We start from the raw sequence: 16406 nt of genomic DNA on the forward strand, positions 1-16406 counted from the left end.
GAGAAAAGGGCCAGACCACCAGAGCCTCAAGAAATCTTTCCGCCGCTTCCGCATGCGGTCAGAGCCACCCTGCAACTTCCCCCACTGACCGCGGCGGGTAGGAATGATGTTGAGCCAAATGCTCTTGATGGACTCCGCAAGTGGAGTGTGGGCGCTCTCAAATCGCTTCGCCGCATCAAGCTCTTGAGATGTGCCAGGCTACAATGCTACCACAAAACTCCCATCGCTTGCACGAACCCGGAGTCCAACGATCAGTAGCTTAGGTTGGGACTGGTACTGCCGAAATGCGAAGGTGAGACTCGAGAGACCTGAAGGGCTAGCCCCCCACCTTTCTCCTCATAAGCCATGAAAACCTCACCCTCTGTGGCCCAAGCGCAAGTGTCCCATAAAATAATACAAGCCGAGGTCCTGTCCATCATGAAAATGCAGAGAATCCGTTGCCAAACCTGCTAAGCCTTCGGCAATCGCAAAGACAGTGTCGCTGAGACTCCTGGGTGTGGCCGCACCTTGAACGAGCTGCTAGTGGATTGCCAATGGCCAACCATGTGCCAACTGCCAAACTCCTGTGTGCCAATAGCCAAAGAAAGAGGGTGATCTTTCGAGGCCAAAAATTGTCCCAAAGCATCTTCCAAAATCTGAGAGAGAACTTTGTAAGAAGCCCTGTGACTGCCAGTGTACTGCTGTTTCCGGGGTGCCCTCAACCTCGAGCATCTAAATCATGTGGCCTAGCCGCATGTTGTATATGAAGAACGGGGTATCCAGCGTCTCCTACCGGTCAGCAGCATCACACCAAGACCACTCCCCCGTGTCCCACTAGAGGCATGTGAGGGGCCGGCTCTCCCGAATCCATAATCGCTAGAGTCTCGCCTTGGCCACCTTGGCTGGTGGGGGGTCAATGTGCCACTCATGTGCCTGAAATCAGATCACCCTCACCCTCTGTAAGGTGCAGCCACTGAAACCATCCAGAGGGGGCTCGGATCTCTCTAATCTGCCATGGGGTCCAATAGAAAAAGTGAGCAAAGCAAAGCTCTCATCCGCGCCATGGACAACCAAGAGAATATCATGCCTAGTAAACACGCCCAGCCACTGTGGGGGAGTTGGGTCTGGGGTAGGGGTCAGCCATTCCTGGGGAATAGCAAAGACGATGTCAATGCTGAGTCTGTCTCTAACCCAATCCTAGCTAGGCTTCTCTCTTGAGCCTCTAGGAAAGCTGTCTGAATGCAAGCCAACCTCCAAGGGACCTAGCAGGTCCTATGCTCAACGCTCCCTATGATACATGAGGTCGGACCCCCAACATGTGGCTAGGTAACAGATCAAGGGGTTCCAGATCAGGGGCTGTCGAAGACGCTCCTTCGAGGCTACCGGAGCTAACTGCTGGAGGGCTAGCCTGAGGTGATCCCAAGCTCAGAGTAGGCTTTCTGCAAAAAGCTGGGCTAAAGCCGTAGGCCCACATTTCTGTGAAGATCCATGTACGGACATGGGGCCCTCACGTTTGGAGTACAGGCTGAAATCTAGGCCAAGAGGAAGTCCTTCAAGACTCACCACCTCGAAGAAGTTCTTTGACAATCAACTTGCCAAGCAAGGCACCACTTTGAATGCCAGGGTCAATGATGGCTGGATGATCACTCTCCAAGACACCTTGGCCCCAGAAGGCCTCCCATCACTCCCGTCCCACAAGAAGTTCTGGATCAGCCATTGTACCTGACCAATGCATGCTCGGGAGTCAAGAGAAGGCCAAACAAGAAGTAATGTACAACATGGTGGCAAGGACCTGGTTCGCCACCACCACTCAACCGGCTAAGGAGAGCCTCGTAGAACTCCAGTATAAAAGCTTCTTCCGAATGCTAAGAAGTAGAGGGGCGAGCTGGCTGCTCTGGGGAGATATCGATGCCCACTTGGCATCCCAGACAGCGGACTGGATTGCCCCTCGGGATCCACCGGAAAGCCTCAATTGGACATCAAGTCGGGGTGGGTGTAGAGCCTACCGAAAAACCACGACTTGTACCAGTTGATCTGCGCTCCTGATGCACAACAAAAGATTTTAATCGCCTCTATGAATCTCTGGAGATTCCACATTTCCGGTAGGTATGTTGTTGTGTCATCTACAAACTTTGAGTCTAGTAGCTCCTCCTGAGTACAGATGGGGAGACCCAATCCCTAGAACCTCGTCTCTTGAGCTGAGAGAAAACTTCTCATGGGCTCAGCAACAAATAGGAAGAGGTAAGGTGCCTGTGGACAGCCCTTCCGTACCGAGCGAGAAAGGGAGAATCTGTCACCTTGGGCTCCCTGAATGAGGAGAGGCTGAGTAGAGGCTTGAAACACCACGGATCCACTCCAATGGAAACCTCATCCGGTACATCCTGCGCTCCAGAAACCTCCAGTGAACTCTATCATAAGCTTTCTCAAAGTATAGGAGGAGCACAATGAGGTTTTCTTGCCGCATCGTGGCCGAAGCGATCGCCTCCCAGAAAGTGAAGATGTTGTCTAGAATGATCCGATCTTGAACAAAACTTATTTGAGTGTCATGGATCAAGTTAGGGAGGAAAGGCTGAAGTCTCCGGCTGATGGCCGTGGCCAAAATCTTGTAGGCGGTCCCAAGGAGGGTGATGGGTCTCCACTGCCGGATCTCCAATCTATCACCACCCTCCTTAGGAATCAAGTGAATCAAACCCTCTAAAAGCCTCTCTGGCACTTGTAGTGATAATCTCTTTGAAGGCTACTCGAAGGCTGCCTTCCATGAGATCCCAATGGCGAAGAAAGAAGGAAACTGGAAGCCCATTCTCCCCCGGGCATTTGCTCCTAGGGAGAGCCATCAATGCCTCCTCCAGCTCCTTTACTATGAAGGGAGTCAATGAGAAGGTCCGGAGAAGCGGGGGGAACCACCTCTCTCGTGTGCCGCCAGACCCTCTCTCGCGTGTGCACCACCTATGGGGATAATGGGACACCCGTAAGGAGGGATCTGAAAGTTAGCTTGAGGAAGGGCCTGATGGACTGTACTCCAAAAGGCGGCTCTACCTGCTGTGACATTTGGGGCATAAACATTGAGGAAGCCCACACAGGCCTCTCCAATCCTAATGGTAGCCCACTGCGCTCGCCCAGTGACTATGACACCAGTGCCAGCAGCCACTGCCAGCAAGAGCTGCTCATTGATAGAAATACAAACTCCTCCCTGCATCGTGGAGGGGCCGAAAGAGGGAGACCAAAAGGTGTGACTCCTGCCTAGTAACATCTTCCCACAACGACGGGTACACCCCTTGGAAAGATGGTGCTCTTGGAGAAAGAGAACGTCGATGGGTTCCCTAACTATAGATCTATGGAGCTCTCCTCTAGGGACGCCTTGCCTCTAAAAGCAATGAGGCCCCCCCAAACCCTGAATGTTCCATGAGGCTACCCTCATACAATCTCTATGGGAGGTGGAACTATTGGAATTGCCCTCCGCTCGAAGTGTCTTGGGTGTGGGTTTCAATAGGGAGTAATTACAATCGGTCCTGGGACGAAGGCACACTAGGTGGGCGTGGATCCTGCCCTCCATGTGTCGCCACTCTGTCCGAGTGCAAGAGTAGGCATACTCTAAACTCCATCGATCACAATGAAGGTATCTGTAAGAGGGGGGAGGGGTACTGCTACTGAGATATGAAGGAACACAAAGAGCAGCACCTCCAAGCTGGAGGACACCACATCCCCGTCGTGATCTCTATGGCCTGAGCCTCCCAGCTCCATCCGAGCCAAGGGCCAGAGATGGGTGAGCACATTGGTGATGCACATATCATGAAGATGGTGCGAGAGCTCTACTGCTTGCCCTTGGATGGCGGCAGCCACCAACTCCGAATCCCACTCTGTCTTCGGGACTACACTCAAGGGAAAGGAGGAGGTCATAACGCCACTCTCTCATGTGGATGGCTTGGAAAGGTGGAAAACCACACAGATCCGAATGGGAGCCACTATCTCCTCAAAAATATCAGTTCCTTCCACTGAAAGACATCAGAAAAAACTTTAATCCACAAGCAACCCCAGGATCCTAGGGAGGCCACCTGGGGACTCTAGCAGGAGAGCCCTCACTGGGGAGGCGGCTATGGTAATCTCTACTGGCTTCGAGAACCGATAAATCAAGCCGCGGACGGAGCTCGCCGGCAACTACCTTTGCTCCAGATCGGGCATTGCCGGAGGGCGGTGGGAATGGTCAGGAGAGGCGGAGAGGCGCAGGGAGGGGGGAGTGCGGGCTCAAAAGAAGCGGACGGGGAGGGGGGATGATGTGGGAAGAGCCGGGGGCGAGGATGGAGGGAGATCCAAAGGATGAATGTATGTGATCTTTGCAGGCACTCCAACGAGGCTAGCCTGTAGAAGATCTCTAAGTTGTCCGTGCGCCAGGCGGCTACCAACAATCTTGCACACCAGAGTGGAGGCCTCTAGAGATGCAACTGTCATAGCGAGGAGCTGAAGGTCCAGTTCTAAGGAGAATAGACAAGGAATGGCAGCCTCGGTCGGGGATGGCGGAGCGGCTCCCATGGAGTCCTCCTAAGGGGCCGAGGCTTGCCAAATGAAAATTACCCAAGAACAAGAGAAACAACCTGAAGAAATAGAGGGAACGGAGAGACGCAACCAAAGGGGAAACGGGGGGGGGGGGGGGGGGGGCAGCAGGGGAGCAGGCGGAAGAGGAAAAAAGGGAGGGGCGTAGGAGAGAAAATGGGAGGGAGAGGTTCGAATGCGGGGGAGTGCGCTGGCTGAAAGGTAGGGGGAGAGAGCAGGTTGAAGGGGAGGGGGAATGCATAGGCGGAAGGGGTTGGGAGAGTACGTTGGCGGGTAGGGAGGAAAGGCGGCAACGAAGGGGGCAAGCAGCGGAAGGGGCAGGGGAAGTTCACAGGTTGAAGGGAGGGGCACAGGAGTGGTAGTGAGGGGGAGCGCAGGCAGCTCAAGAGGGGGGGGCGGGGAGGGGGAAGGTAACATGCTGGACATCTGTACTCTTTGATGGAGGAGAGTGTGAAATGAGGTGAAATTGACCAAGAAGTCAGATTTGAGGACTGTTACACACAGTCACAAGAAAACTTTCGTCTATTTCATTGTTTCGTCCGTATGGGTTTTTAAAGAAAATTGCGATGGAGAGGAGAAGAAAGTGAAGGGGAAGAGAAAGAAGAGGAGCAGGATAAGGTTTCTTTTTGGAATTAAATGTGGGCGAAATGGAGTTTTGGTTGGGAGAGTTTCGTTTCATTTCAAAACGTTTCGTCGGTTTCGTTCGTTTTGTGTTTCGTAGGGTTTTTACGTGGGTTTTTACGTGACTTTGTTGAGGACATACAAATGCAGATTTTCCTCAAGTAATTGGACTAAAAATTAGCAGGTCGGAATCCAAAGTTGTTCAGGTTACTTTGGATATGCATCACCGAACTACTAATTGTTGAAAGCTATCATCATGTTCAAGATCCTATATGACTTGCAGAGAAGTCAATGATGATTTAAACAAGAGAGTTAGATAATTATCCCAGATGTGTGTGGATAAAATAGCATCTAGCATCCAACTGCCAATGAGGGAGGTGATAGCCCAAGTGGTGAAGGTGTTTGCCTAGGACCAGGAGGTCCTCCCCACAAGGTTCTTCCTCGGTGGCATCGCCTATGGGTGGATTAAAAAAATGCTTACAGGCAGGGGTGCCTACTATGGGAGGATCTTGGGCCTAAGGCTGGGGGGGGGGGTGTGGTTTGGCGAAGCATCCAACTCCTGTATACACAAGGTGTGGGCTTAAAACCCAATGTTTTCAGCCAACCTTGTGAGTCACGATCCAGCTTGCAAACTTGGTAGGGGATGCCATGGTGGTGGTTTGTGTGAGGTGGTCTTGAGATATGAAAACCTCATGCTTTGGTGGTGCACATGTCTGTCTCTCCTAAGGTCCTGGGTGGTTTGGAGTAGTGAGCCTACAATTGGGAGGTCATTCCACCGCCAACCGCTTTTCTTGTGTGATCTATACATATGGGTGTGTGCTATAAATGCAAAATGATTGCAGAAGGACATAACGAGTATATTACATGTACTCTGGCTCTTCTCACTTCTGGTAATTGCCACAAACGCTGTGTCTCCAAGAGGGCTTGTAGGTCACCAGCGGAAGGTCCTCAGCATCATTTGTGGTCTCTGCAGTCAGTTGTGCCACAGAAAGAGCCAATGTGTCTTCACCAGAGTATGAAGCAACATTAGTTGCACAGGGTTTTGAGGCAACAGCTGCAATATTTCCTATGTAAATTGCTTCAGGATGTACATTTCCTTGAGTATGTACCACATGAGGACCAACCTTCTGAACCTAACATGGAGGTGGTAGATGGTGATTTGAATGTGCAAAGCCAAGGACTGTAGATAAATGCAAGTTTCAGTCTGAGTGGCAGGCAGCATTCTAGTGCACAACACATTATCTGGCCACTCCCGGATTGTCCTGACTGTGGACAATCCAGACACAGAGGATTCCAAACTGTTTTTCCCAAGTCTCAGAATCTAGAGGCAGATAGAGGATATCTTGCACTGGATCTCCTTCATTCAGGAGCACAGCTCTGCAAGAGCCCCGATACAGGAGCAGTCCCCCATTGATTTCCTTGTAACCGCAGGAGTAACTTGCATCATATATTTATAAGCTCATTGCCCAAGGCCTCTAGCCTTGGGGGGAGCCTTGTAAGACTTTCCTGAGCACCACTTACTAGCACTCCTCAGCGAGGGGTCAGCCAAATAAATCCTCGTCCAGTTTTATAGTGAGTATTTTTCAAGCTCATACCAGCTCTCTTCCAGCATGAAGGAAGAGCCACTACGATAGCCCTCGATCTTGAACAATTTAATGCCTCTGCCCTCAAGTCGCCAGCTGGGCATGCATCTCTACATTTCTAGAAGAGCCTGGGATGCTAGCCCCACTCATGCATGATTACAACAATTTGTAAGCATTCTTTGACTACAAAGTTTCAAGCATTTTTTTCCTAGGTACACTAGCCTGCCAAACAATTAATTCTTAAGTATCGCATCTCATAACAGTTAAAAGCTTGTTTACTTACCATCTCCATAAAGGTCATGATGAACAAAAAAGCTCGCTCCTACTATTAAGTAGCACAAAATAAGCATAAGCCCTTTGAAATAATTTGCTTTTCCCTCCTGCAAAAAGAAAATGAAAACCTCTCAAAACTAAGGGAGTCTACATGAAATTTTTTGCCAAAACTTTATGATTCTCCTTACCTGAAGCATGAAAGCCACAACAATAACTGTAATAAAAAGAGTCACTGTTTCAAACAGTTGAAAATCCAAGTCCATCCGTTTCCCCATAATCCACCCAACCACCACACAAAAGGGAATCTACATAATGAAGAAGTTTTGATCAGAGTGAGCTCCAAACATCTATGGAAACTAGTGCTTTTCTGTACAATGTAAGTCTTTTAATAGGGCTCTTTAAGGAAGTTTTTTACGTTGTGCTTACCACAAACATGGAGATCTGTGTTGATGATCCGATGGCAACAGCCAAAGAAAGGTCCTGCAAAATAGTGATGATACATAATCCTTATGACCAGCCATGTTTATTTCTTTAACAAAAATCTCAAAGATTCACATGAGTTTTAAACTTACGAGCTTATCCTTCATCGCAAACATGACTGCACCTGCATGTTCTGCTGCATTCCCAACAATCGGTAGTATGATGACACTGATAAACGCTAAAGGGATACCTAAGGTTGTTGATGTATCCTGTAAGAGGAAGAAAATCTCTTTACACTTGGAATAAACGCTTGCAAAATCCAATAAACTCAAAGGCAGTGGATGTAAAATACAGAAGTATGCAAACAAATCACATGGATTAAAATCTCTTTTACAGACAAGCTCTAGTTCCATTGGAATGACGACATTTTTTAGTGCACATACCTCAATAGCACCAACCAGATTGTTTGACAGCAAGGATATGAGAACGGTAACAACAGCCAACCAAAAAACTGCACCCCATACAGTCAACTCTACCTCCTCGGAGTCATCTTCATCAAACTCATCATTCTGCAATTTTTTTAAAATAGTTTAGTTATCACACACACACACACACACATATATATATATACATATATACATATATATATATATACATATATACATATATGTATATATGTATATATGTATGTATGTATGTATTTATGTATGTATTTATGGGAGGCAATGAAAATGCACAATTAGACGTTTGTTAAAGATCATTGTTGAAATTTTATATTTTTTTTAAAAAGGAACCCTTTAAAAGAAAAAAACAAGAGTATAGGAATCATCCAAAAAATAAGGACTCACTATAGATTCAGGAGTGCCCTCACATATTAAATAACCAGGTTCTTGAATTATTGACCCAAGAAATTTCTTGCCTAGTGAGATACAAAGCAAAGCATTCTGACACAAACTCTCGAAACCTCTAAGCATCCCAAACACACTATTGTATGGTCTCTACTTGTGGATCTGGGATAATCGGGGGCTTTACCACTCACTGATCTGAAGGCAATCCACCATGGGCGATCAACCACAAGAAAAGTAGAACCATCTGTCTTCAGCCCACCGCAATCATGACATGATGGTCCTCCCAATGGGGTATCTTGGAACCCAAGACCCTTGTATTAAACCCCTCAATGTATAAACAGTACAGATTTTGAAGTTCTGAAAGTTTGATCCTTAAGGGGGAGACTCCATATGCAAATATAGGTGTACAAGAACTTTTTGAGACCGGAAGATCTCTTCAGAGCATGTTGGTAGGTGACAAAATTAAGGAAAGAGTTTAGAAATGTGGAGTTCAGAAACTCTACAGTGGGAGCATTTCTACATAAAGTGGATCAAGTTTCAAAGGTTTTGTATGGAATGGAATGAGTTTTGAAACCCTGCTCATAGCATTACGTTGCATCTGTCAACCATTCCTGACTGTGTGTGTAGTCAAAGAAGAAAGAAACAAACAAAAGAGATTTCATTAACCATCACTACATTGCATCTGTCAAGTATTAACCGCTATAATCTGCCTGGCATGAAAAGGCAATAAGAACTAAACACAAAAATCATAAATGACTAGATAGTGAGCCAATGCAGATGCATATGATGCAATGAGTGTGCAACACCACCTATATCTCACTGTAAATGCTCTGTTCAGGTATAATCATAATCTCTGGATCACACTGAGGCATGGGGTGGCAAGATGTCTCCTCCAATCATGCCCACCTGTCGCTGTTTGGCTGTCTTGGGCAGTTAGTTTGAGGCCTCAGGCATCTCTAATTGTAAAATCACTCCTGGCTCCTTCGACAGGTTTTTTTTTGTTTTTCATGTTGGATTCTAACATGGCTTCAGAGTGCCCCCTTAGACTTGAACAGAAAAATGTTTTTTCCATTAGCTTCGTCAATCCCGTTTCCAAGAGCGATTTCGCTACCCACCTTAAGGCATTGCCCCAGGGACCTTCAAGAGGTCGTGGGCCTCCAACAAAGAGGTCTTTAAAGTGCAGACATGCATAGTGTTGGAATATAAGAAACATGGTCTTCATGTGTCCTCTTTCGACAATTATCTGTCCTTAGCCAGCCTGTGACATCGCATCTCATGAACAGAAATTCTCTGATCTGAGTACTGAATGAACTGTAACATAGTTCCAAAACCCTCTCAATAAAGGCAGTGGTAATCTCATAGTTGAAAAGGCACCTAGAGAGGTCAATCTCCTCTCACTCCATTTCTCCGATCTCACACAACTTGCGAATGCAGCCAGCAATTCGTGACTCCGAAAATAAACCTGTTTCACATCTTAGGCAAAGGGGTTGACCAATAGCAATCCTCATAGATAGTAACTAGTGTATTATCTTGGTCTTTCCAACAATCTTCTGGTTAGTTCCTTTTTGGGATATTTGATCATATGATGGAGTTGGTATGTGCTCTATTTTGTAAGGCCCACCATATTAGGAGTAGCCGTTGTGGTGAGCACCCGGGCACCTAACAACCCAGTTTAGATATTGGATGATGGCCAAATGTCGTTAGATGGTTAGGAGACGGCACTCTAACAAGTAGGATGCATGCTTGTGCGGGATATGTGACCGCATTACTGGGTGTTGGACACTTGTAACATATAACAAGTTATGATCGTGTAATGCTGTCACGTGCACACCCAGTCGGTGTACAAGTGACATGGCATCATCTAGGCATTTATAAACATTTAGCAGATAGCATTCATGAGCATCAAGAATTATCCAAGCATTTATAGCAGTCATTCAAGCATTCACAGTAGTTGCAACATGGTATGGGGCTGATTACAGCACCAACAGCAGAGCAAGCATTTAAGCAATAGAAGAGGCAGCCGACTGGTATGGAGAGCACCCGACCAGGTCTATTTGGCAGCCGACAACAGTAGGTAAGCATTTATGTAGTCGTGAGCATTTAGGAATCTGGCCGACAGCAGCAAGGCTGGCCGACCAGCATTATCTCAGCATATATAAGAAACGCATCTCCCATTCAGTCAGGATCTCAGTTTTCAACATCTTCTCCTCGACGTTTCCTACTAAGGATCAAAGGTTCATCAACATCATTCAGCATATTCAGCAGTATTCAATCATCCTCCTACCTCCTACATAGAGGGAAGTCAGCATTCAAGTGGTGGACCTCAGCATTGGAGCAAGGAACAGTCCTCGTCATCAGCATTCAGCCTATCCCTCTCATCCCGAGAAGGATCTTCATCTAGGACAGCATCATAGATCTATTTAGATCTCATTGTAACCCATTCATCTAATATAGCTGCATTGCATTGCATTGACACTAATTGTCTCTCTTAAACCTAAGGTTGTGATTACTACGATCGATCCCCGCATGTCACATTGGTATCAGGGCGTCACGGGTAACAGCCTTGGATCATTTTCATTCCATCATTCAGTCAATCGCTTCCGCATAGTTAAATCCAGTTCTCAAAATCTTGCAAGCCATCCTTAGGGATTTCCCCTTAGGCATGCCGTAGTAACCCATCCATCTGCATTCTTGCATAGCATATAGGGTTGCACATGGCTTGCATAGTAGTCATCCTAGCAGTCAATCTTGCATCTGCAAGGCAAACATGTTTTACCCATGAGTTCTCTAGGAAAGAATGACATCCATCATCAAAGTAGTAAATGGAGTTTTGGGCTTCAACTGGCAACAAGGGGTTCTCTTCTACAAAAGAAGGCGGAAGTTTGCTCCCAACATCACCTCAGGAGGTTCAGAGGTTTAGGAACGACGGAGATGGTGTGTGAAAGGATTCCACAGACAGGTCAGGGGTGACTCACGTATTTCCAAGCAGTTTTAGCAACATTTGCCATTCAATTCCCACGGTAGATAGGTCTTTGGCTCAAAGGATTCAACTCCTACAGTCAACCTCAGTCCCGACAGCAAAAGTCAGAAGGGGACAGTGGTTTCACTGGAGAAGGATCAACAAAGGAGTTGAAAAGTTGCTAGGTGTACCACCCAACAACAGTTTAGCAGAGGGGAATGTCACGTGCACACCCAGTCGGTGTACAAGTGATATTGCATCATCTAGGCATTTATAAACATTTAGCAGAAAGCATTCATGAGCATCAAGAATTATCCAGGCATTTATAGCAGTCATTCAAGCATTCACAGTAGTTGCAGCATAGTACGGGGCTGATTACAGCACCAACAACAGAGCACAAGGCATCAGCATCATCTAGAGAATTTAAGTCAAGCATTTAAGCAATAGAAGAGGCAGCCGACTGGTATGGAGAGCACCTGGCCAGGTCTATTTGGCAGCCGACAACAACAGGTGAGCATTTATGTAGTCGTGAGCATTTAGGAATCTAGCCGACAGCAGCAAGGCAGGCCAACCAGCATCATCTCAGCATATATAAGAAATGCATCTCCCATTCAGTAACGATCTCAGTTTTCAACGTCTTCTCCTCAACAATAGTTCATCAACAGCATTCAGCAGCATAAAGCATTCAGCATATTCAGCAGTATTCAGTCATCCTCCTATCTCCTACATAGAGGAAAGCCAACATTCAAGTGGTGGACCTCAGCATTGGAGCAAGGAACAGTCCTCATCATCAGCATTCAGCCTACCCCTCTCATCCCGAGAACGATCTTCATCTAGGACAGCATCATAGATCTATTTAGATCTCATTGTAACCCATTCATCTAATATAGCTTTGCATTGCAATGACACTAATTGTCTATCTCTTAAGCATCATTAAGTGAAGTTCAACTTAGCCTAAGGTTGTGATTACTATGATCGATCCCCGCATGTCACAAATGCACAACAAGACCTTTATAACTTTCTGTTAGTGTGTATGAAGCAATCCACTTTAATCTTTATTCCTAGGAGATAGAGATGAAGAGAGAGAGAATGTAGAGACGACACCAGATTGGGTCTCAATCTCCCAGTTCATGGTCCCCCCCAATAGGAGTATTTGCTTTATTGCTATGGAGAACTTCTTTACGACGCAGAAAATTTACTGAAGATGGTCCACTGAGGATTGCCAAACGCAAGGACGATGTAGATAGAGATAAAAATATAAAGAGAGAGAGGGGAGAGAGAAAAGGGAATGGGGATCTTGCACAGCACACCACATTGAGCGGGGAACAGGCCCCGCCCCCTTTCAGGAGTTTATTCAGGAACAATCCACGGGCACGCTAGCCAGGATCAATACAATCAATGAATACAAAACAAACAAATATGCCGATGTAGTATATCCAAGTCGATGTCGATGTCGAGGCACAAGATCTCTGATGTCGAGCACACCACAGGGATGACCCACAAGTATCTCTCACCGGGCTAGTACCAAATCCAATGGATCCCAAGTCCAATGAATCCAAATCCAAGTACAAGTCCAAGTCCAAATCCCAGTCCAAAATCCAAGCTCCATGTCTACGCTCTGTGTTCCATGTTCATGTGCAAGCTTCATGCCCAAGCTCTATGTCCAAGTTCCTCATGTCTATGCTCAAGTTCAAGTTTCCATGTCCAAGCTCTAAATCCACTCGCTCATCCCATGAATAATATCCACAATTCCTATAGCCTTGTCGATGATGAAAACCCTAGAGAAGGTCTTTTTTGGCAAGAAAATGGATATAAAACCTGTTTTAATGGTTTTCGGGCGATAAAAAACCTCAAAAAATAGTTTTTAGGATTTTTTGAGCAATTTTAGGGTTTCTAGAATTTTTAGGGTTTCTGAATTTTTCTATCCATACAATCCGTACTGCTCTACGGATCCGTACAGTTAAATATTATTAATAATAGCCAAAGTTCTTGATTTGTGCTTTTACAACTTCAGGGCCTTGCTTTTTGGCCCTAGAGTTGCTTTTTGAGAAAGAGGCTTTAGTTTTTTGGTCCGGCTTAGTCTCCACTTTCCAATGGTGCCCTTGGCTCGTGGTCAACCCTGCTTGACTTTTTACTTTTTCTGACCAAGAATGGTGCTTTTTCTTAATCAATCCTTGTGGACCCTGTCCCCATGTCTTCTTCCACCTGTCTGGTGTCCCGGCATGGATTTCATTATGTGAAATAGAGCTAGGAGAGCCAAATAGTTACAATAACTATGAAGTCACTTCGAAGAGCCTTATGCACACCCAGATTTGCTGAGGGAAATGCAAGAATGAAGGTTGAATGCTGAAGATAGCTTCGAACTGCCTTGTACTATAGCACAATGAAGTGTTGGATGTATGCAGAAGTCCAAAGACTCAAGCACACAAGTCCAAAGACTCAAGCACATATACTTCTGCAATGGTTTACTACTGAATCTATGAAAGAATGAGATGATTTAGGGGGTTTCTTATATATGCTCACAGAGGTTGCTAGTCGGTTACCTTTCCTGCTTGCTATCGACGTGTTATTATAAGCTAATGATTGCTGATTTGGCACTAAATAATGGTATTTCCTCATCGACGATGAGAAAATAGCGTCTTCGCTTCACATGTGTGTTGCCCAGCGGTCCATGCTAGCCGACTGTACCACATGTTGTGGATTGGTTGTCTAAGCCATTGTAAGGCTACCTACTACGTATAGGACCCTTGTAAGCGCCTTCTAGTGTGGTCCATGGTGGCGCACAAGCAAGGCTGATAGGGCTGGCCTAAAGCCTTTTAAACAACTTCTACATGCTTGCTATGCTAGGGTAACCTATATGAATTCACTGTTCTCGAAGTGGATTAAGTGACTGACTCTAGGTTTCCGGTAACTACTGCTGTTTGAGTTGCATGGCTTCCGAATCGAGCTTATGTTGATACTCTGACACCTTGCGTTCTACATGGCATAGGTTTTCAGCATCCTTGTGTTTTGGCTTCCTCTATCTTTCGTTCCTCGACAAGAAGCATGTGTTCAAAATTTTGGGGCCCTGCTGTTTAGGCTGCTCTTTACGCTTTTCAGCTTCTTTTGCCTACGGTAGTTGTAACTTGAGTAGCCTGTTTTGTTTCTGCATCCTTGCGTTTTGGCTTCCTCTGTCTTTCGTTCTTCAGCAAGTTCCCATCGTATTTGCTACTTTATGAGAAAAAGCATGTGTTCAAAATTTTAGGGACCCTGCTCTTTAGGCTACTCTTTACGCTTTTTTGCTTCTTTTGCCTGCTGTAGTTTTACTTGAGTAGCTTGTTTTGTTCAAAATGTTATTGCTTTGTAGAAGCGTTTCTTCTTTTGTGATACTTTCTTTTGTAGTGGTGGACACTTTGTTTTGCGATGATGCCTTCTTTGAAGCTTCTTTCTTCCTCTCCTGACAGTGTGAATGGCTGGGTGGTTTTTCTTGACCTCAGTTTTAACATTTACAAAATGCTCTCACTGTAGATAGTCAAGCTGTCAAGCTGGGTCACAATCAGAAGCTCTAATACCAATGTAGCATGCAACCAGAATGATCGTGTAATGCACAACAAGACCTTTTTTATACCTTTATGTTAGTGAGCATGAAGCAATCCACTTTAATCTTTATAAGTTTATTCACAGGAGAGAGAGATGAAAAGAGAGAGACAAGGGGCCCCTTCTGCAAGTAGGAATATTTGCTTTATTGCTTTGGAGAACTTTACAATGCACAAAACTTACTGAAGACACTTGACTGAGGATTGCCAAACACCAGGAGAATGTAGACCAAATGTCTACTGAACCATCAAATGGGTTGAAGACAACTTTGAAACCACTATGGAGAGCCTTACGCACACCCAAATCTATTAAGGAAGATGCAAGAATGAAGGATGAATGCTGAAGATAGCTTCAAACTGCCTTGGACTATAGCGCAATGAAGTGTTGGGCTGAATTGATGTATGCACAAAACCAAAGACTCAAGCACACATACTAGTTTACTTTTGAATCTATGAAAGAATGAAATGATTTAGGCAATGGGGAGGGGCTTCTTATATATGCTCACAGGCTGCTGGTCAGCTATCTTTACTGTTGGTGGTCAGTTAATATATGTTTACCAGTTAGTGATATTTAGCATTAAATGCTATTTTTGCATGGTCTCTTCACACAAGTGTTGTCCTAGCTTTCCTGCATGCTGGCGGACTGTACCAGATGCTGCCGACCGGCTGTCTAAGCCATTGTTAGGCTGCCAACTAGGTATAGGACCCTTGTAAGCCCCTTTGGTGTGGCCCATGGTGGCCCACAAGCAACGCTCATAGGGCTGGCCATAAGGCTAGCCTAGAGTCTTTAATCCTTTTTCTACACAACTTCTACATGCTTCTATATGCTTGCTATGCTAGGGTAGCCTACATAAACTCATTGTTCTCCAAGTGGGTTAAGACTCCTGACACCTAAAGACCTGCGTAACTCATGCATGACAAGTCCCTAGGCTAGGGCTCACAATGCAATCACGGCGTTTAACAAATAATTCTAAAAAGGTACTAACTTTGTACAAGTATGGCACTGATGATGTGCCACTATGTCACATGTCACCTCAGTGCATGGGTGCATGTGACAACAGCAAACCGAGGAAACTATTCTTGGGTTGCGAGGCTCGTTTAAGGGTCCTGATGGTCTCAGATGGCATAGTGAGCTGTGCAAAGTCCTTATGAACATACGATGTAGTGACTAGTCTAATATGGTCCCAATCGGATGATATGGTCGGTTGGTCATTTTGGACCAAGTCATGTGTTGACCGACATGGCCGACCTACATCCATGCGTAAAGTACCGTACGGTATTGTGCCATATCTGAATGGCACAATACCGTACGGTACTTTACGGATTTTTTCGAGAAGTTTTTTCTCGTTTTTTTCATATATATATATATATATATATATATATATATATATATATATTGGGATAATTCCCTCCTTTTTGCTTGTCTATGGCTGTTTGAGCTTCCTCTGTTCTACATGATGCTTCCCTCCTTTCGTATCTCAAAATTGGAAATACCTAAGTTTATAAGTATTTTTTTAAAACACCGTATTTTATCGTACGATAAGAATTTTTCATATATCAGACCGTATTTTCCTGTACGGTATCATATCGTACGAATCAT

General features: G+C 45.6%; 1 protein-coding gene across 1 annotated transcript in view; it reads right to left on the bottom strand.

Annotated features, from left to right (window-relative positions):
- Positions 1 to 16406, bottom strand: part of LOC147641867 (vacuolar cation/proton exchanger 3-like) — a 33662-nt gene that overhangs the window by 5018 nt on the left and 12238 nt on the right. Inside the window, exons 7-11 of the mRNA XM_086783525.1 lie at positions 7868 to 7993; positions 7577 to 7693; positions 7431 to 7484; positions 7193 to 7309; positions 7015 to 7111 (exon numbers count right to left, since the gene is read on the bottom strand). Coding sequence (XP_086639651.1) covers positions 7015 to 7111; positions 7193 to 7309; positions 7431 to 7484; positions 7577 to 7693; positions 7868 to 7993 — 511 coding nt within the window. The remainder of the gene's footprint in view (positions 1 to 7014; positions 7112 to 7192; positions 7310 to 7430; positions 7485 to 7576; positions 7694 to 7867; positions 7994 to 16406) is intronic.

Source organism: Cibotium barometz, chromosome 1 (genome assembly GCF_041138505.1).
Source record: "Cibotium barometz isolate CiBa-2024 chromosome 1, ASM4113850v1, whole genome shotgun sequence".
NCBI classification, from domain to species: Eukaryota; Viridiplantae; Streptophyta; class Polypodiopsida; order Cyatheales; family Cibotiaceae; genus Cibotium; species Cibotium barometz.